Here is a 22426-nt window from a genome sequence, read left to right on the forward strand (position 1 = left end):
ATAAAGGGATAAACTCTGCAACTAGGAATGAGAGTTGGCTTTTGGTCTGTATGACAGTTACTAAATAGTTATGTCTGGAATTTAAAGCATCAGTTGGTAAATAGATTTGATTTTAGTCTTTTTGTGGTATTGTGGAGATATATTCTCTACTTTGAGAAGAAGTAGCAATCAGTAGAGAATCATAAATATTTACATTTTTGGGAAGTTGCTCTTCAGGAGCACTGCTGGATTGTGACAGCCACAACACTTTAATTTGAGTTGCTATTCTGTGACACTCCACTAAGTTGCTTTTCACTTCCCTCTCTAATCTTGGTTGTTGTTGAGAAGTTACTGTTGTTGTGTGGTGCTGCTAAAGGACTGGAGAGCAGAAAGGTTCAAGTGTTAATAAAACATACATGTGGTTTTGATAGCTTAAAGTTTGCAGAGATCAGTTCAGTAATGTGGAGGCTCTTGTGAGTAGCTGTGGAAACAGAACTTCTCTTTTGGAGATTTTTTATTTTATTTATTTTGTATCTTTTAGTATATATTTTCGTATAGAACCTAAGATCAACATAATGAGGAAATTAATCCAGTATAACCTAGAGATTTTACTGGTGAATTCAATGGTACTTGAGATATTGAGTCACCATTAGCAGATCTATCCATTACTAAAATGGGGCTCACTATTGAGAAATAAATATTGGCCATTGGAAGCTGTTTACTGCAGGTGAAGTTAGAGGCAAGACTGAAGTATCACATTTCTTTAACCTCATGTGTTTGGTTTGTTGCCATGAATATGAACTTAGGTTTCCATAAAAACTGAAAACTGAAAAGAACCAGCTCTCAGTAATCCTGAGTTTAATTCGAGAACTAGATTGCTTTACTTGTTTTCCAGTATTAGAGTAGCAAAGCCTACCTGTCACATGTTGCTTGGCAAATGTGTGGCAAGTTCAAAAAGTAAGTTGATTCTCAGGGAAAACTGGATCTGCTTTCCTGAGCCTGGTAGCTTGGAATCTATGCAATGTCTTTAGTCCTGTCATGCTCTTCTGATCTCCCTAATGCTTGAGAAAGCTGGGATGTCCTTTTTGGTGTCAGAATCTCAAATGCAAAGAACAAGATGGAAGCATGTGGTTTCAGGCATGGTGTTATATTTAAAACTACAGTTATGATGATGACACATTAGTTCCCAGGCACCTTTCTTAATTCTCAGACACTTCTCATACTCTCACTAGTGTTTACTTTCATTATCTGTCGGTAGCGCTGCTTGTTGCCATTAGCTGTTGCTGCTAATACTTTTTCCACCTGGGGAAATATTTTGTGGCTAAATTGCTTACAGAAGTAGGCTGTTGGAGATGTTGCAATAAACAATGGTTTTGATTCTCTCCTGAGTTCAGTCTCACCAGAACAGTGTCAAAAAAATAATCTTCAATTACCTTCAAGTCCTCGTTGTTTTGCACTTTAATCATTATTCACTGACTTTCTTCTGTGACTCATTCTTTAGGGCTGCAGGGTTCTGGTTGACGCACGGGACAAGCTGGGGATCCCTTGGCAGTACACAGAGAATGAGAAGCATGGGATGTTCCTGATGGCCTTTGAGAACAAAGCTGGGATGCCCATCGAGCCTGCCACCTTCCAGCTCTACGTGCCCGCCCTGGGCGCGCTCTGGAGGGATTCGGGAATCAAGGAAGCCTTCAGCCGCCGGAGCGAGTACCAGCTGGTGAGTACACCCATCTCCTCGGGGGGAGGAGAAAAGTGCTGCAGTATAAATCTCTCTTCAGCTCAAACACAGCTTGCTACGTGCAAGATGGAGCCACCCTGTTAGCTGTTTGCAGGAGTGCTGTAAATCTGAGCACTTCAGCAGCAGAAACAAGTGGTAATTGGAGCCAAACTTGAAAAACTACATGGCAGTAAGAGGGAGTGGAAAAGTGCACATGACTGGATAAACTGGAAGAGCAAGAGGAACCAAAAAAGGCAGGAATTGGTTGAACTAAAAATATTTTAGCAGCTCAGTAGGTCTGTTCATAGTAGGTCACTGATGAAGGCACACTTAATTTGTAACTTTCCAGTCCTGCCAGCTTGCACTATATTGATGCTGGCAAACTCTTCCTGCATGCAACTCTTTTGAAGTGAATGCAACACCCATTCAGGCTGCTGCTCCCTGACTGTTTCTTTTCATCCTGACGTCTGCAACTGAAACTTGGATAAGCAACTGAAAGATGACAGTGAGCATAAAAATGTGCTCCCTTCCCTGCTTTCCTGTTGTTAGGTCTTCATGCTCTTGTGCCAAAATAGCTGCACTTCTGGTATGGGATATGTTTCTGACAGCTGGTCATAATCCACTCCTTTTTCTTCATACGTACAAGATGGAGAGAATTTTTTTTCCTTCTCTTTTTCTTCCCTGTTCTGTGGAGCAAGGTGCTGATCGAGACCCGGTTCCACAATTGCTATGTTATCATTGCTTAATTAGAGGAGTTAAAGGATAGAAACAGGGCTTTGTGTAGTCTCCTTTAGATTCTTTTACAAAGGAAGTCGATACAGGTGAAGGAGAGCTAGAGAAATTGGATAGTGAAATTCTGATTGTTCCCTCATTTGCTTCTCTGTGTGGGTTCTCTGTTGTCTGGTTCTGTAGTTAAACTCATGCTGCAGCCCTTAGGTATTCATCTGTCTCCACTAATAAGATGCCTGCTTGAGTCATGTTGTTGCATATCTTTGAAATCTGTCTCTGAAGTATCATGAGACTGCCAAATAGGTAAAGAATAAATGAAATGGTGAAGCAAAGCTGTCACAGGATGATTGGATAAACCTCACTTCCTTAGGCTAAAAATGAAACAATTTCCATGTTACAGCACTGGGGGTGCGGGGAAGGATGTGCAGGGGGAGAGAGGATGGATTAATTGTTCTATTATTCCTAGCATCTGTAGACACAGGCTCTGCTGTTCTAAGCACTGTTGAAATGTGGAATAAAAAGATGGCTCGTGCCACAGGGAACTTGAATTTGCCATGAAATAACTGCTAAGAGAATCCAGTATGGTAAGCAATAGTTGCATCAGCAGCCTGCTAATATTGTTTGTTTCCCTGGGAAATGCTATGGTCAAGCATGGATTTTGTTTGTAGAGGGAGATTCAGATGGAGATCATGTGGGAGGTTCATTCCTGCACTGGTTAGCAATAAAGTAGTATCAAACTGGGGGGGGAAAGTCCCATTTGTTGAATAAATAGCATTCCAAAAGTAGTAGGCCTACCTCTGCATTCCCTGGCTTAGAGGATTAAACAGGAAATACCAAAAAAATAAAAAAGCCCCACAGAAACAAAGCAGAGAGGGATGCAAGTGATCATTTGATATACTGTCATCTTCAACATCATGCTGCAGTTCCACTGTACATCCTTTTGGATGCCACTGGTGTCACCTGGGTGAGGTTACTGGGACACCTGGAACTGCTGCAGGCACCAGGGCTGTTACTCTGTCAATACTGCAGCCACGTGTGCCACAAAAACTCTGTAACTCCATCCCAGACCTGTGGCACTGACGACAAGAAAATCTGGGTGCTGTTATTTTGTTGTGCAGGCTACATCACCAGGGGATCAGAAAGTCCTTCACTTGTAACTAAAAAAAAGCACTTGGCTGCATAAAAGGTTTTTAAATGCTGCTTCTGGATTAAACAAATTATTAACACCTTAATACTTTGAATAAATTTCCATATCTTGCTTCTTAGTTCAGCAGAAGTCTGATTCTCCCAGTATATGGGAATAAGCAACTGTACAATTCCTTTAAAAAATTTAAAACTACATCATGTTTTAAAGAAAGAGGTGGTTTAAGGAGATGCCTAATTTGTAATTGCATATGATATGTATAAACCCATACCTTCATTTAGTTTAAACCCTTGCTGGATATAGACTTGTGTAAATAAATAAAAGCCAGATATAGTGGACTCTGAGAAAATAAATCTTTTCTGAACTGATTTTAACTTAGGCTAAAGAAAACCTCTGCATCAGCGCTCTCTTTCTCCCGTAGTATAAGCGAGCTATTAAATGGAATATGCTTGGTTTAAACTGAATTTATTATCTTTAAAATAGTTCTTAAATCATCACCAAAATTTTGCAGCTTTACATTACTGTGATCTTTCTGAGTGTGCCTTGACACTGTTTGAAAAAACAACCCCACTCAGCACTGACATTTTCTTCACCCTCATCTTGCAGTCAACTGAACACCAGCTTTTTTTTAAATCATTGTTGTTATTTTGGCTTCAGAGCTGTAGGATTATTGGTGTACTCGTGAATGCTCCGTTTCTGCAGGAAGCTGTGGGACTGTTAAAAACTAAAACATGTTGGTTGGTTGACTAGAGCTGAAAATTGCAGTGTGCAGGTGCCTTCCTATGGTCTGCAGTGCCCAGCTCAGTGACTGACTCAGCAGTAACAAACTTGTTGAAAGAAAACAGCTCTGACCATAACCCTGTGCAATGTAAAAGCTGTTTCTCTGGCACTGCAGAAGCTGCCTCTGGGCATTTGAGTGTTTTCTGCTTCATACTCAGTGCCTCCAAGTGCTGGTTGTAAATCCCTGTCTGGGTTTTTGAGCGTTTCAGAAGTGAGTGGGTGGATTCTACAATAGCAGGCTGCTTTTTTTTTTTTTTTTTTTTTTTTTGCTTTTGTCTTCCCAGCCAGTCTTAAAGCAGACGAACCAATTTTGCTTTCTTTTTACAAACATCAGCCTCTCTCTTTTCCCCTACCCCAGCCAGTCCCCACCAACCCAAGTTCCTCTGTTCCTTGTATGGGAGCCAAGTAGTTTGGGGACAAAAGCTCCATTGTATGTTTGCTTCCATTGTCACGTCTGTCCTCGTTTTTAACTACTGGAATAGGAATTCCTTTGTAATCAGAATGGGATTCTTCTCCCTTCTCCCCTGCCCTCATTATCCCCACCCCATTTTCTGTCTGTGTGTTAGAAAGGAATAAATACATTGGTTATGAGTCTCCAGATGTCCAGGGATATTTGTTCCTTGGAGAGTGCCCGTGGTAGTTTGGGCAAGGGGCTGCAAATCCCCCAGTATCAGCAGGGGGAGACAAATCCCACTGGGAATGTTCCTGGAGAGCAGGCAGTGGGATTTCCTGCAGGATTTGGCTGCAGGGGTGGGAGCTGCTGCAGTTTGAGCCTAATGAGAGGTGCTTGGGTGTATTTGGGAGCTTGGGTGTGTGTATCTGCAGGCTCTTTTTCACCCATTAGTGACATTTCCTTTTATGCTATAAACCATGGAGACCAAGGCCAAGATGGGAATTGCTTTGGTCATATGGTTTCCGTTTTGTTCTGTGGTTTGGGGTTTTTTTTGTTTTTTCCATCCTCTCAGGTCTTTACTGTGAGAATGTGAGAAGCCATTCAATAAGTCCAGCACAAAAAGTCTGACACAAGGTTAGATACTCTTTTGACTTCTTGCAGCTTGGCATGCTTGATGTCATTGTAGGTAAAGATGGGGCAAATAGAGCTTGCCAGGGAATAAAAATTATTATTATTATAATAAAGAACAGATGGATAGTAATGAGCAGATCTGCCAAGACCATCATGTGTCTTTAGCAGTTCTTAGAGCAAATTTAATACTGTTGTTATAGAAAATATGTTCATGATCCATCACCAGAATATCAATTGAAATTGTTGTTATTGATGTATTAATATTATTATTGATGATCCCTGCACTGTTAAAAGACTTTCTGGTGTTTTAATAACTCTTTTTTAAAGAAAAAATAGATGTCAGCATTAATGGGAAGTTGTGGTTCCTGAGAGGGAAGTAAGGCTCTTGCAAATATAGACAAAAACCTTAGTACTGTGTCCATAGCTATTTTTAGCTGTGTGCACAGGGAATTGTATGGAACGCTTCCATTAATACTTCAAATACTGAGAGCCTCTGAAGCCTTGGTTGTGGGAAGTCTCTGGAAAATGTTTTAAAGACCCTTTCTTTTATTTTCATTCACCATTCTCTGGGTGAGAGGTGAGGGGGAATCGAGGGATATTTGCAATAGCACATGGGTCACCCTCTGAGAATTAACCATGGAGTTTGTTGTTTTTCTGTTAAGCAGCCCCTGGAATTGGTTAAATTCTGCCTGCCAGGCCAGGCAGTGTGCTGGAACACTGCAGAGGGAGCAGCGTGCTCCTTGGGGTAGGAGAGCTTTGTTGCTGCATTCTCCCCATGCAAGGAGCTGATGGCTTCACAGCCTCACAGGCCGGCAGCTGTGTGTTCTGGCCAGTGTGCAGGGGAGGCACCAGTCATTCACACTAATTCTCAGTTCAGGGTAGACAAACTGTGGCTTCAGTGTCTTTATTTTTGTACAGAAATGCTCGGTACAGCAGTGATGTAATCAGGAGTTGGGCTGTACATCAGCTCCTGAGGCACTGGGAGGTTTTGTGGCAGCATTTGGCTGAAGCCGAATGAATTGAGAGATGGGGCAGCAGAAAACTGACTTAATTGGAGAAGTAGGTGACTTTTGAAGTGACATATTCAATGAAATCTACAGCAATGGGTTGGATTTTGTCAGAGTTCTTCAATGCACTTTAACAGAGATTTCCCAAATCCTGCAGCACCAAGTTTCCAACTGATTGTTTCTCTTTAAGATGCAATGGCAGAGTCGAGCCAGCCCTAAAAGCATGTTTCTAGGCAATTTGCTCTCTCAGCACATATGGCAGAGCCCTGAAATGCAGGGATACTTGTGCCTGGCATCGCTGTAAATCACTGTGCACTTGAGGAAATACCGAGTGTCAAATCCAGCCCAGCTTATACAATTGGCTGTAACACAAAAATGAGCTCTTCTCTTTGCAAACTACTGTTTGAATATGAGCTTACACAAGAGACTGTGAATGTTGCCTATTCTACAAGGATGATTTTTTTTCTCCAGAACTGTGAAACTCTCATATTTCATCAGTGAAATCCATTGAGGCTTGACCAATGCTGGTGAGATGTACAAAGGCAATAACCACACTGTTCAAAGTGCCAGCCTGGGAAATCTTGTTACCATTTAATGCATGTAATTGGGACTAGGCAGCAGCTCTGCCAAAATACATTTGAGCTCTGCATGGGTATTTCCTAGCTTACAGAACTCCTGTGAAACTAAATTATTTCTGGGAAGTTACGTGGTTTTTTGTTTTCTTTTCTATATCTGGATGGGACATACCACTCTAACCCACAAATTTTTTTTACAAAACAAGGGATTGACAGCAGAACTACAAAGCACAAATTCATGTTTGCTGTTGCCGAGCCTTAATTTTTTGTATTTGCACACTATTAGTGCTGAAAGTCAAGTGCATCTGTATCTAACAATATTATATTCTTTCTTTCTTTCTTTTTGAAGCTAATTGTGAAGCTGTGGATGGTAAATTGGTTTGTCTGAATCATAGCTAGTACATGCAAGGAATGATAACGCTGTAATTTGTATATAAAACACAATAAGAGTCAATGATAATCTAGTTTTGTTATGTTAGGATTCTGAAAGAGTGGCCTTATCTGACACAAGATGTCATATTAACCCAAAAGATCACTGACTTGTAGATTTTACCAAAAGATCACTGACTTGCTCTGGACTCTTATGGAAGGGAGACTTATAAAGATGTTTCTTAGTTAAATATTTGAGCAAGGCTTTGAGCTAGTGTCACAGCAATTAAGTGCCAGAGATCCAGATTAAGTTCTTAATTCTAGTTCTGCTTCCAATCCCAAGACCTCCAAAGTTTCTGGTCAGGTTATGGAGTCTGACTCATCTTTGTACAGCAGGGGAGGTTAATTGCTTGTTTAAGTGTAATGCTGCAAAGCGTGGTGGCTGCTCTGCAGCAGGAAGGATTAGCAGCTGGAGTCCCTGGCTTCTAATCCTGTCTCTGTGACCAAATAGGAAAGTTTTTTTCAGAGCAAGGTCTCAAGTAAGAACCCCCAAACAGAAGTGGTAGTTTGTTAGAGGAGGTGAAAGTTAGTGAGCTATAGTTCAGGTTTTATTAAAAATTGAGAGATAACAAAGCAAAATGCAGCTGGAAACCTTCACACAAAATTCTGTGGGTGCTGGCAAAGGTTATAGAGTTAGCCAGTCTGCATCTGCAGAAGTTCAATCTTCAGTCTTAAATCTGCAATATTCTAAAAATGAATGCTTAAATGAGATATGTTAATGGGCCTGCTGCCAGCAGAGAGCTCCTGGAGCAGTGCAGGGTTTGGCTGTGCAAGTTTGTCTTGACAGTCAGGGATTCAACCTGAGGACTGAGCTGGAGCAGGAGGCAGAGTTGGAGATGTTGGCTGTCACCCACAGCAAGGAATGCTCCTCCTGGTGCTCTCAGTTTTGCTTTAAGTGCCATTGAACAAGAGGTGAGAAGAACTTGCATTTAAAATAGGCTGGATTCACAACCATTTGGGGAATCACTGCAAATCATTTTGAATTGTAGCAAAATCTGCTCTTGCAAAATCTTTTCTCAGTGACAAGAGCTGTTCTCTGAGGCAGAACCAACCTAAGAAAGCTGTGATGGGTAAAGCAGTTATTAGCCATTCTTAAGTTCTTTCTGCTATTGGAGAGAAATAAGAAGAACCAGAAAGGTCATGAATTACAACTTTTTTAAAGCAGTGCAAGTGGAAAAGTCTTGGAGAACAGCAGCTGGTGACTGTACCTACCTGAAACCTCAACCAAGCATTGAGTGGTAAATGCTCTGTGGGAAAATATAAGGATTCTTACCAGGAATTTCTCCTGACCTTAGGTTATGACAAAGTGCAACAGCTGGGTGAAATGTGGCCTGCATGGAATTGGGAGGATAAGTTGGAAAGTAATGAGAAGATCATACATAATAAATAAGTGTATAACAAGAAATTGATATGCCTACCATATGGGAGCTGATATGAATAAAAAGAGCTGTGCTACTGGTTGTCCTACTATTCTGTATAGTGAATTCCCAGCACTCAACAGTTTTGTAATTTTTACATTATTTAAAGATCAAAAGCTTTGGGTAAAATCACCTCCAAAGTCTGTAAGACGTGCAATTAATGCACTTTATTAATGCTCTGCTCTCTATGGGTACCAAAAGGCTGAAATTCAGACTTAATGAAGACCTACCTTTAATTTACAGATTCTTGGAGGCAGATTAAAAAGTCTGGTACTATGTAAGACTTCCTGTAGGAGCTTTTTACTGCTGGCCTTTGGAAGCCAATACATCTTGACTGTGTTTTTGGGGTGGTTAAGATAAATGAGAGAAACAACTTCATATTTACACCTTCCATGGTGCAAAATCATTGCAAGTATTTGCCTCTTGCCTAATGATTGCCATTTTCCTGGTTGAAAGATTTCTTTTTCCTTATGTGTATTTTACTAAGTACAGACATTTTTTTGTCTTTACCTCTTAGTAATTGAGCCCCTTAGGGAACTGTCTGGGTGTCCCAAAAGGTTTTTTACTCATCCTTACCTCTCTATGTACATATGGAAGTGATTATTGTTTGCTGTCTTACCTTCAACAGCTCCACTGAAACACTTAATCTAATGTTCTTGGGCTGGAAAAGCCCTTTTGGCTCCCAGCTCTGGAGAATAAATGCCACCTTGGATCTGAAAAGAAGCTTTAATTTTATTATGCATAAAATAATTAGAAAAAATACTCTGTATGTTTGTCTTTGCAGAATTGTTGTTCTGAGCCCTAATTAGTGCTCTCTAAATCTTGCAGGACTGTATTGAATATGAGGATTTGTTCAGAGCAAGTACAGCTGTAATTAATCTTTGCATTCCCATCAAGAAATGCTGGCACATGCTGTGAGAAACAAGGAAGGAAACTTTCAGTTCAGGCTGTCTGAGCCAGTACCCAACTGCAGCTACAAACCACTGGAGTAATCTCTTTATCCCTTTCTGGTGTGCAGGAAAGGTCTGGGCAGAGACAAATCCAGCTCAGTAAGCAGCCTTTAGCTTTGATTATGCTGTTTAATTTCATACTCAGAAAGTTTCTAATAGACCTCAATCATTTAGGAAACTTTAAAATTGGCAGCTATTATCACCTCAGAGATTCACAGTCATGAAAATGTATTCCAGAAATCTCAGACGTTAGGCACATTTAAGGGTGCACCCTTTGAATGACAGAGGGAATCTAATGAAGGCTGAATTTTGAAATTTGGTGGAAGCAGGAGAGAGCTCACATATTCAGTAATGAGCATCTGAATAGGTTAAAGTCATGGTAGCACAATGAAAACTTTTGAGTTGCTACAAAAGTACTTTATTATGCAGAGACATATATGTTAATGTTTTTCTGCCTAAAAACAAATGATTCTGTTTCTATTGGAAGGGCTCCACTTGTCAGACTGGTTTCATCCATTCAGTCTCAAAGATACAACTGGAAAGGAGACATATATATTTTTGTTCCCATGATATGGGAGTTCAGAGTTCTTGATGTATAAAAGCTACATGCACTACTTGAAGATGCATCAAGGGCTGGCTTAGCTGTGTGAAGGGAGAGAGAGACTTGCTGTGTGCTGTATTAGCAGTTTTCTGAGCCTGTGGCTGGTTTCAGGAAATTGGGGGGGGGGACATAGGCACTGCCCAAGAAGAGGTGACTGGTTTTGTTAAGCCTATCTCCCTGACACTGCTCTCTCTGCTCAGAGCAGCACTGCTGACAGTGCACTTCAGAAAGTTCCAGTTTTACAAGTCAGCCTTTTGTACCTCATTTATATGTTTCTTTTAGTGATTCAGTTTTCTTTTGGTACCCATTCAGCTTTTTCTTGGTACAAAACCCTGTCCCTAGAACTGGGACAGCAAGCAAGGGTGTTTTCAGTGCCTTTAAAAATATTCTAAAAGGTTCCCTTGAGAAAAAACAGTAAGAGGTTAACGCTTGGATTTTTCAAAGGGGCCACTGAATTTAATAGGATAATGGGTAATGAATGCTTTCAGGCTTTCCTGAATATCCTAGTTTATTGTAGGCTATGTAGGATCAAGAACAAGTAAAATGAACAGATGAACAAATAAGCGAAATGTTAAAAGCTACGTCTGTTTTTATGGGAGAGTCAAACTGGCATATCTTCTGTATTTTTATACTTAGCAGATATTTGAAGTTGTTCTTTACTTATCACAATGAGAGTGAATTGTGTTTAATGAGCCCATGTTCTTGAAAAGGCGGGGCCTGAGAGAAAGATGAAAAGGAAAATGCAGTTAGGATGGTTAGGCAGCAGTAACCTGCTCAGGCAGTGATGTTGTACCCTTGCTACCTATCCAAATCCTGATCTTTTTGCAATGACTTCTCAAAAACATTGTAATGTCTTTAAGCTACTTTTCTTCTGCTTTTCCCCTTGCTCTTGCTGTCTCCCAAACAAACCAGGTTTGCCTTAAAACATGGAGAGTTTCACTGAATGCAAACCACTCTTGGCTTCAGCTCACCTTGGGCTCTGCTCTGGACAGAGTAATGCCAGGGAGCAATAGGAAATGGTGGTTTGGGGAGTTCTGCTTTGCACTGAGCTCTTGTTTATGCTGGGTGGGTTTTTTGGAAGCTGCTCTTGGAGAAGGGAGGGATGCAGCCTGGGGGTGGCTGAGCACAGCTGAGGGGGTGACACGCTGTGCTGCTGGGAAAGGAACAAGCCATGGGCATCACAAGTGGGAACAAATTGCCTTAACCTGGTGCTTGCCAAGGAGTGTCTTTATCTCACTGATCCTTCTCCCAAGCAATGGTTCCTTTCCTGATGCTAAAATAAGATGCCTGTACTTCAAAGAGTAGTTTCTTCAATGTTTGTCCAAAGTTACCTGAAGTGTTCACAGGCTGTTCAAATCCCGGCTCTTTTCACAGGTGTTGAGTGTGGAGGAGGAGGAGAAGGTGAGCAGAGGAAGGGAGGAAACAGTGTTTTACTTTTGACTTCTGGGTTTATGTGCAGTGGTAGCTGTGCAGCAGGGCAGGGTTTCATAGATCAGATGAATTAAGATGCATCTGAATGTGATGCTGTTGTATCTCAGTGCTCCAAAGTGCTACAAACCAAGCAGCTGATAAGCAAACACTAGTGGAGGGAGCAGAGCTGTTGAGTGCCCTTCCTGAAGGAGAAGGGGAAGGTTATTCAGTGTTTTACTTCTCCTTTCTCAGCTTCACTGCTGGAAAAGCTTCTGTCACAAAGGCAGGAGGCAGCGTGGTCCCCACCTTCTCAGCAGTTTGCAGCTACACCTAAAGCAACTCTGCGGAGTAAACCTGTTTTGCTCTATTATTGACTCAGGATTTGAGGGAGGGCAGGAAAACTTCTTGGAAACACCATGCAAGATTTTCTGTTTGAGAAAGTGGAAAACATGTTGCTCTGAGAAGTAATTTATTGACACCTTTCGAATGTCTCCTCTGTATACAACACAGATTCCTGCAGTCAGACTGAGGCAGACTTGTGCTTCACTTGGCTCTCCTCCTGAACAAACTGTTGCTGTTTGTCCTTAGAAGGTCTGCTCTCCGCCCCGCCCCCAAAACTCTTAATTTGACTTGCTTTCCTTGATACTTGCTTAATTCTACTTTGGAAAACTCGGTAGAATCTCAAACTGGAAAAGCACTGGTTTATTGATGGAACTGTTTCCCATTTAATTCCACCTCTGAGTTCAAGGCTTTGATCCATATGCTTTCTTTCAGTCTGGTCCGAGTACAGTAGTGAATCAGTCGTGGTGTTGGATGTGGGCAGGAGACAAAAGAGCCACCTACTATATCCTCTTCTTCTGTCTTCTTTCTTCCAGCCCAGCACATGCATTCCTGGTTGCAGGGAGTTCAGCTGGCCATCCGTGTGGCTGGACTGCTGCCCTCTCTCCAGTTCAGTAGGATGTGACCGAGGCTTTAATTAGGATTTTTTTTTTTAATAGACTAGGCTGCTCAACAGCTTGGAAAAGTTTGTTAAACTCACTTCATTTTCCACCATGCCTTGATTAATTTCCATGTGTAGCTGATTAGAAGTAGGTGACAGCTTCTATCCTTAAGCCTTAAGGATGTGTTTCTTATCACAGATTTCATCTTTAGGTTTGTTTTCAGACATGAAAGAGGACAAATTCTGGTGTTGAAAGTAGTCCAGGTTGCATGAAATCTTCATACTGAAGTATCAGTAGGGTGAAGGTTTAAGTGCAGATTTGAAGAATTCCTCCTCCTCATGCCAAAACAGACGTCACAAAGGGAGAGAATATTTAGAATAGCTGATATGTTTTGATGTTAATAGATAAAAAACCTTGCAAGGTAATGGAGGATGATAATTCCCACTGATTGGAAAGGCACTGGGGAGGCAGGCAGGGTGACAACAGGCAGAAACTGCACCTCAGGGCTGGTCAATTCTAAGTCTCTTAGAATTATCAAATAGCAAACTTTTATTGAAAAAGGAGGTTTTTATTTCTGGGGCAAATGATTTTTGAGAATCAGCTCTGAAGCTGCTTTGAGGAGTCCCTCAGACTTGCAAGCCTTGTGTTGTCTGTGTTGAGCCTGCCAAGCACTGAGGTAATGGGCATGGGGCACAACTTCAGAGTAATTAAACAAGGTGGAATTTAATTTCTTTCTGTACTCAATTCTCTACACACTTGATTTTATATGAATCAATATATGATATTTATATGATTTTATATGTTAAATAGTACTCCTGAGTGCAGCTAAGACTTAGGTTGCATTTTAGCTGAGTTTTACCTAAACTTTACTTTCAGATACCGAACAGCTTTCTGAGTTTTGCAAGGCCATCATTTTATTCTGCCCATCTAGAAATGTCTCAGTTGTATGCATACAGACAAAATGAGAAAATCTTGTTCAGAACAAAATTTTAAAGACATGTGAGGGATGAATGCACTTTGCAATCCTTATAGTCACCATTTAACAACAGACAAATTTCAGTATGACATGTCTGAGCTGATATTTCCCCAGAAAGTGGAGCATTAGGACACTGCAGCAAATCTTTGGTGTGTAAGTGGAGCAGGAAGCATCGTTCTGCAAGATACTCAAGGTTATGCCTCTTGTAAGTGCATCCAAGTTGCTGAGCTTTCCAGCTGGCCACATGCCATGGAAAAGTCCAAGCTCAACATTCTCTCATGGCTGGTGTTAGCTGCTTTTTCAGCCCACAGGATCTAAGATATTTATTTCCCATCCCTTGATCTGATAAAATTTGAAAGGGAAACTCACTGGTAAACTTGTGATTTAGTCTTGATCAGATAGTCAGTACTGCTGACTAGATTAATTCAGGAGGTACTTTTTTTTTTTTGTCACTGTCTGTTCTGGTTCTGCAGATGTCTCCTGTAAACAGAGCAAGTTTCAGGTTTGCATTCTGACCTGCTGGGAACAAAGCTTGGGCCTGGGGTCAGGGATTGTGCATCATTCCAGCGGATGCAAAAACATCCAGTTGCTGCCATTTTTCCATGGCAGCTGCCCACTGAGAATATATGGGATAATCTGCTGGTGATGGGCCAGAATCTTGGATCCATCCCTCCTTGTGCAGCCCAGGACTTTGTTCTAGCTGTGGCAGGAGTGCTGTTTCAGTTGCTTTTGGGGTGTTGAGCTGGCTGTGCCTGGAATGAGAAGCTGAGCCTGGCGTGCACTCGCCCAGCTCCATGGAGAACCTCCGGTGTGGAGATGAAAGGGCCCTGGCAGCACTTGCAGACAATGAATTCCCTTGGACAGCTGGCAGGGAAACAGGAAGGAATCCTTCCATGGGATGCTTCAGAGTAGGTCTGGCAGCCACTCGTGCCAGCTCTGAGCCGGGCTCGCTGCTGATGTTGGATGCAGTCGTTGAACTATTTTTGTTGTTTGAACATGAATTTGGTCATGAATCCCCTTGCATCCACTCCTCAGCTCTTGCTAGCTGCTGTCAGTGAAGGGTAGGACATGCTGAATCCCTGATGTGCAGGTCTGTCTGGTTAAGGATTTTTCTGGATTTATTTATTTGAAAGCTAACATTGAGCATGTTTGTGTTACACTTTGTGTTTTATTTGTGGCCAATACTGTTTTCTCTGCTGTTTGCACCTGTTTTTCTTCCAGCCACTGCAGATCTGTGAAGCAGAAAGAGCAGTGAGTAAGATAGTAAGTATGAGAAAAATCAAAATTACAGGGATCTTTTGTTAATGTTTCTTGAAGCTTTTAGTGTAGGATGGAGCCTGCCTTAGTCTATTAACAGAAAATTCCTTTCTTCCTGGAGGCATTGCTGCTGGTGTGCATATTTGAGACAAATGGACAGAATTGTTAACCTAGTCCAAAAGTAATTTATCTCATCTACATCCTGTTGATGTAGAAATACCTAGAATTTCAGGAAAAAATGTAACTCTAGTTTTCCCTTGCAGCACTTAGGAGAAAAAATTGCTGTATTTGATTGCTAGAAAAAGCTAACACATGTTAAGAGTTGCCCTTCAGCAAAGAACTCCACTCCTGTATGAGTGTTTCTTAGCTGCAAGGCTGGAATTTCAGTCACAGGATTCCACAAATCTTAGTCCTGATGTGGAAGCTCTGATTAGCCTAAAGGTCTTCTGGAGAATTAAATAAATATTTATCACCTATTATTTTCCATATGCTGCAAAGCACAGTTAGGCCATGTGTCATGGAGGATGAGTTAATATAAACCCACCCTGATGTGTACAAACAAATTTTCCCATTGCCTGTTTGGACTGTGCTGACAAATAAGGAATTTTTAAAATATTTTCAGACCTTAATATCTGATACCTACCGTGTGTGAGCAGGCATGAGAAGGGAGAGGTAATTTTTAGAAGTTAGGAACCATATGGTACTCTTTTTTGTAGTTGGTGTGTTTGTAGGGTCCAGATAGCAGCAACTTGTATAAGCACTGGAGTTGCTGGATGGGAGCCAGGAGCTCAGTCTGTTGTTAAGGAGGAAGTTAAATAACACTGGAGAGATTTGATAGCTGGAATTCTGTACAGCTTAAATGAGGAGAAGTGGTTGATCTCTGCATTGGAGCTGGTGATTGAATGAAAAATTAATGTTTGTCTTGTGTCAATAAATTTCGATGCCCAGACAGGATGTAGAATATCTGTAGAACTGAGTTGCAGTGTCCAATGGGCATCAGCATTTCAGGGCAATTTAGGTTACTTCAGCATCCTCTGGGGGAATTCTTAACAAGTACAGACTTGCTCACCTCCTTGGAAAATAATACTGAATTCATCAGCTGTCAAAGAGGAGGGAACACTTTTCTGGCTGCAGTAAATCTATGCCCTGTTAGCAGTGAGGCTGAATAGAAGTGCAGATTTAGAAGTAATCTCTTGAAGGAGCCTGTGGGCTTGGGGAGGGGGAGTTGTTTGTTTGTAGTTGTCCCTCAGGAGAGTTTTAGCCCTTGGACAGAAGCAGGGTGCAGAGCCTGAGCCCGTTCATTCCCAAGGGATTTGTGTTATGGTGGCAGGGTGTCAACCTTCTGCTTGTGTCCAGTGCCTCTCTCTAAGGAAAGCATTTTCAGTACCCAAAAACTTGGCTGATCTAACTCCTGAACATTTTCAAATACTGGTCTTCTGGTTATTTTATAACCTTGCTTTTCCCTTGGGCCTCTCGCTTGTATAAAACATCTGAAGTGGTGACATTCAGACCCCTTACAGTCAAGAGGTGACTGACATCCCAGGAAACCTGGAAAAGGGGAGATCTCAGTATTTGCAAACAAAGATTTTGCTTGCAAGTTTGCTTTTTGCCTGTACATGTCTCAGGCAGCTCTCATGGAATGGTTCCTTAAAAGAAGGCCAGCTTTGGATGAAATTTTGTCAGTGTTTTCTGTCCATCTCAAGACCTCAGAGCTGGGAGATCCCCAAACATCTTTCTAGGGTCTCCTGGATTTCCTCTGTGTTTCTCAGCCCTGCTGCTGAGTGTTTTCCAGCTCCTGAGCAGGGGGTGGGTGGCCAACCCTGGTGTTTTATCTGGATCAGTGTTTTGCAGACTCTGCTGCAGGTTGTGGCAATTATTTGCAGTATGTGTTTCGCTGCAGTGTGGGAATTCTGTCAGATCTGTATTTTGTGTTTCTTTTTGATCTGTACTAGATGCTTCCTTGAAGTGCAACATTTCCTTCCTCTGTGGTTTAATCCATCATCTGAAACAAGCTAAGACTGACAGGTCTACCTTAAATTGTGCACTCTAAATTTAACATCCAGAGACAGAATGATCAGGAAGGGCTAAATTAATATTATGTCAAAAAGGCCTTGGGACAAGGAAAGGAAAAAAGCCAATTTGGAACAGAGAGTCCCCTTTCAAGTCTTCTAGTTCAGAGCAGAATAGAGAGGAACTGCTTTTCAGCAGGAAAAGTTTGAAATGAGCCAGTATTTTAGGGAGCTGGACAATGGGATGTGTCACTGTCCTTTACGTCTGACCAAGGCTCACTCTGAATATCTGAGGGTTACAGTGACAGGTTGATAAATTCTGGCTTTCTAGAACATGTCTGCTGAGTTTCTGGGAGTATTTTAAAGTAATCTACATATTATTGCTGTGCATTATTTTCATGCAATAAACAGTGCTTGGGAACTCTGCCCAAAATGAGGCTATCGATGGCAAAGGAAGTGATGCCAGATTAGTTATAACATTTCTGTGTGGGGATTTCCTATGTGCTCTGAACGTAGCCTGAAGGGACAGGGATGTTGAGTTCAATCATTATTTTCATGGTGACTTATTTGGAGCTCATGGTAGATGGCATTCACATTGCACAAAGTATGTAGATTAAAATTTTTTTTTATTTCATGGCTTTTGCCCCTTGGGAATGCTGTGGTCAAAATAATCTAGCATATAAAAAGAGTTTTAGAGGACTATTTCAGGAAGCAGGAGTATATGTTTACATTTCAACTTTCCTCCCTTTCTCTTCCACCAGTCAGTTTTTAAACAAATTGCACTATTTTCTCTGGCTTCACCAAACTTTATACTGCAGATAGGCCAGTTTAAAAGAATAACAATTTTTTTTTTTTAAATAATCCAATAGCGATACTACATTGTGGGCTCATTTGAGGCCTTCTGTTTGTGTTTCTTCATTCCCCCAGTTCCCAGATGTGCAGTGACTCATCCTCCTGAACAATGGGAACAGCATCTCGGAGCCCTTCTCTCGGTCCCAGCCGCAGAGCTGTTACTCACAGGGTCTGGGCTGCGGAGGGAGCAGAGCTCAGCAGTGACACCCTGACTCACCCAGCTTTGTGGTCACTCTTGGGTGGGGAGCAAGGAGTGCAGCACCAATGGTCACTGCTGTACTCTGGGACACCAAAAAAGGATCATCCGAGCTACATAAAATTCATAACTCAGAGGTCACTCTTCCCTCCCCCACAGCTGTCCCGTAAAACACGGGGTGTGGGTGCAGGAGACACTGCTGAAACATCTTGATTTATTATCAAGGAGGATGAAAATCCACAAAAATAGCCAACTGGTTTGTAACTTTCCAATGTGAAAGGTACTAATCCAGCAGTAGTTAAAAATAAATAAGAAATGTCAGTGTATAAATGCTTCACTGATAGACTCTGCTGGGACTGTGACAGAACGGGGCTTCCTATCCTATTGTGCTGGTTGAAATTAAATCTTTCGTATCTTGAGAGCATTATTTATGAATATTGCTAAAATATTTTTAAAGGAAATAGTGTACTATTAGGACAATGGAAGACATGAGTCTTTTTGAATCTGAAAGGCAGAAGCTCAACAGCTTTCTATGAACACTGTTGATCTGAGGAAGTTTCTGGAGCTGCCACAGCTTTTCTTGCAACATCAGCCTGTAAAAGATCTGATCTGGATCTTTTTTGTTTGTTTTTTAAGTGAATACACCACGATGTGATTATATTTGGGTAGTTAGACGTAGTGTAAATATACATAGAGTATATAAATATGCATATATTATAAATAACTTCAGCTTTCATTTCTACTTTGCAAGCATAGCTTGAAATAGATTGTGATGTTAAAATAAGCTTTTTTTTCCCAATAAGACCATTAAAACACTGAAATTGAAGTCATCAATCTGCATAAAGATATTTTTAGTATCTGATGAATGAACTGCAAATATTTGCTGACACTTTTATAGGAAGTCATGGTCATGGACCTGAAATAAGTGGCTAAGATCTGGAGGAGGAGAGCACTTGTACTGCTAAGCCAGCTTTGAATGGAGCTGAATGGCCAGATGGGTGCTGGGGAAACACTAAATATTTGCATTGAAAAAGCCAAACCAGCTTCTTTATGGCCAGTGTCATGAAGAGAAAAAATAATTCAACACAAAAGGGGGGCAGCTGATACTTTATTTTGGTAATTGCTTGCTTTGAATGGAAAATCTACTTTGATTTAGAAACTGTGTGTATATTTTTATATACGTAGGTTTATATACATAAGCATTTGTTTGTATGCATGTATAATACCCAAAGCATGAGACAACTTTGCATAAACAATAATATGTTGGTGGAATTCAAAAATCCATTAAAGTGCAGCTTGATATAAAACTCAATGAATTTGACTTTAGATCTAATTAATATTGCTGTCTAAATGACTAGGGAAAACGAATGTAGAAAGGAATGTTCAGTTAGCATAACTGTTCTAATTAAAAACACTAATAGCAAACAGTTGTGAAACCTGGAGTTTCCATATTTTCCTCATTTAATATGTTACATGTTACTCATCAAGTCAGTTAATGCCCAGTGCATGTGTGTTGCTGCTGCCTAGAGGAACTGACTGTGCTTCCCAGAATATCCCAGTTTGCTGTAAATCTGAGATGTAGAACAAAGTTATTCCAGAAGCCTTTGGAGCAGGAACTGAGTTCACACTTCCCTAGGATTTAATAAAGAATCATTAATCAGGGAATCATTAAAGCAGGAGGTTTTGAGTGTCTGCTGGGTTTGAGCTTATTGCTCTGCAAGGTTTTTGGTGGGTGTTTTTCCTCCCTTCATGTTTGTGTGCTTTAATGTTTTGAGGGTTTTTAAACTTCAACCTCTCTGGAGCTTGTTGAGGATTTGTTGTTTTGGCTGGAAACAGATATTTTGACTTAAGTACTGGATGCCTTTGGATTCTGTGCTAGAAGAGAATATTCAGATTCCTTCAGATCTGTCAGACCATGCATATGGTGCTCACACCTGCTCCAGCCACCTGACTTGGTTACCAGCTCTCCCAGTGCTTTGCCATTGCTGATTAAAATTTCCCTGAGCAAATTACATGGCTTAATTGCAACGTTAATAAGAACTGAGTAAGAATCTAGAGAAGTCTGTTTTCCTTAAATCACTGCAGAAATGAACATGTATTTTTTTTCCATTAATCAGTTTATTTTCTTACCTCCCTATCAGTGTGCAGAATGTCAGAGTGATGGATGTGTGGGGTAGGAATTAGGGGAGGCAGAAGCTGTAAATCAGGTGATGCTGCCTGTGTGTCCCTGCATTTCACAGGCACATGGGAGGGTAGACAGACAGGCAGGGACTCTTGAAGCAACTGGGTAGAAACTTGGAAGAATCTCCATCAGAAATGGCCCCTTTGCCATATTTTTGCACGTCTGAAGGAGCTGTGTGGGATGGAGCACAATAGATAGAGAAGGGATTTTTGGTAGCTTCAGTGATCTTTTCTTTCTGGGCTCTCCCATCTCCTGAATATGACTAATGCTGTACAGGAAGCCCTTTTCTCTTATTCATGCAGTCTGTGATATCTCTTCTGATCCACAGAGTGCCAAAAAATACAGGAAATTACTTTCACCTTATGAAAATTCATGATTGTAAGGAAGCTCTTAGAGCAATTGTTCTTTGGAAACTTCCCCTCTCCCCCACCCCACCCCCCAAAAAAAAAGAAGTGTTTTTTTCTGCCAGCAATCCATTGTAAATCTTTTGTTGATACATGGTAGTCTTTTGCAAATCCGTGTGTTCTCTCTCCTTTATGAAAAGACACTTCCAGTTTTAAATATTAGGAAATAATAAGCTCCAGCTCCTTTTGTATGTGCCTTATGCTGGGAGTCTGTACTTGTCCAGCACTGAATCCTCTGATCTCCAGTCTGATTCCTCACAGTGAATGTTGTGTTCATCTGTTTAGAGTTGTATTGGGGGCAAGAATTCTGTTCTGCTGTCTCAGACCTGTGGTGCAGAGGAGGATGTGTGGTTTAGAGTTTATATTGCAGCTGGAGTACTTGGAGGAAGTTCCATTCTGAATTAGTGACTTGGTGAGGGCACCCACTGTCATTTGGTCATGACTGACAGCCCTGATCTGTGATAAGGATTGGCTTTTCCTGCCTAAAATCACTAAAAGGCAGCAGGATTTTCCACTTTAGTGTTCTCTTGATATGGCTACAACTACAAGACACATCCAGAGCAGTAAAGAAGACTTACTGAATTACTTCTTCATGAAGGATTTGCTGGAGGGTTTCACTCCAGAGTAGCCTGGATCTGTATGGAAACAAAATTGTCACTTCTTTAAAAGTCTGTGCAGGGCTTCTTGTCCCCGCTTAATGCAAAGGGGCCCTTGATTTGGGTGGGACACACAGGTAAGCTTGTTTGGTAAAAGACCAAATCCTCTTACACAAGAGTAAATTTTCACACAAGAATTAATTTTCACTGTAAATATTCCTGTTTTCTTCTCAGTATAATTGCTAAAGGCCTTTCTACAAGATGAGCAAATCTATTATTAAAAGTCTTGAGGCCAGAAGGGGAACTGTCTCTAGAAGAGCAAGTCCTTGAAAATGCTCTTTTATTTTTTCCTTTGTTTGTGACAAGCAAGTCTAGCTTAAATCATCATAAATTGGGGGGGGCTTAAATCTTCCACTTTTCTAGGATATGCTTTTGTTCACTGTTATGAATTTTAAACAAAATACACTGTTTTCTTAGAAATGTTTCATTTTTTACTCCCACTCAGTGTCAGTTAACTGCACTTATCTTACAAAGGGAAAAGAGCCAAATTCTTTAAGTCAAAGAACTGACTTTAATAACACTTCTGTTTTATTGTGGAGATTTACTGGCTAGATCTGAGCATTTGTTCAAATTTCTTCACAACTTTGATTTTTCCAGACCTCGTGATACTGCTCTGTTAGACCTCAGTGCATGTTGGGAAGAAGGCCTTGGATTTGCTGTCCTAGAAACAAGCTCAGTTCCCATGTCTTTCCTTTTCCACAGGGTGAATCAGTGAAATACTTCCTGGATAACCTGGATCGGATCGGTCAGCTGGTAAGGAACCTGCCCCCCTTTGGTGTTGAATTATTTTATCTTCTGACCAGAGAGCTCCAAGAGACAAGAAGAGCCTGAGTGTGCTGTGATTAATGGGGTTTGCTTGGGTCTTTTGCTTTGTTTATGAAATAATAATGCATTAAATTCAGTGTTCTTTCTGTAGAAACAGTAAACTCCAGCTTTCTAAAACTGAAGCTTAGCATTTGTTTAATCTTTTTTGACAGACAACAAATGGAAATTGTATTTGTGCACATATTTTATCAGGCTTCTGTGCAGTTCTCTGGATCTTGTTCCCTTTCCCTGATGTTCTGATGGCTGCTGCTCCTTAAGGTAGCAGAATGAAACCCTAGCAAAATAAAAATCATTCATAGCACTTGCAGGATTCAAAATCTGTCATGAAAACATCTGTCAGGACACTTGGAGGGGAAGGAAGGGAG

The 22426-nt window shown here is 41.1% G+C and overlaps 1 protein-coding gene across 1 annotated transcript in view; it reads left to right on the forward strand.

Annotated features, from left to right (window-relative positions):
* GNA12 (G protein subunit alpha 12) overlaps positions 1-22426 on the forward strand; it is a 40374-nt gene that overhangs the window by 10230 nt on the left and 7718 nt on the right. Inside the window, exons 2-3 of the mRNA XM_021549394.3 lie at positions 1481-1696; positions 21939-21989. Of these exons, the coding sequence (XP_021405069.1) occupies positions 1481-1696; positions 21939-21989 (267 nt within the window). The remainder of the gene's footprint in view (positions 1-1480; positions 1697-21938; positions 21990-22426) is intronic.

The sequence above is a fragment of the Lonchura striata genome, chromosome 14 (assembly GCF_050655825.1).
Source record: "Lonchura striata isolate lonStrDom1 chromosome 14, ASM5065582v1, whole genome shotgun sequence".
Taxonomy (NCBI): domain Eukaryota; kingdom Metazoa; phylum Chordata; class Aves; order Passeriformes; family Estrildidae; genus Lonchura; species Lonchura striata.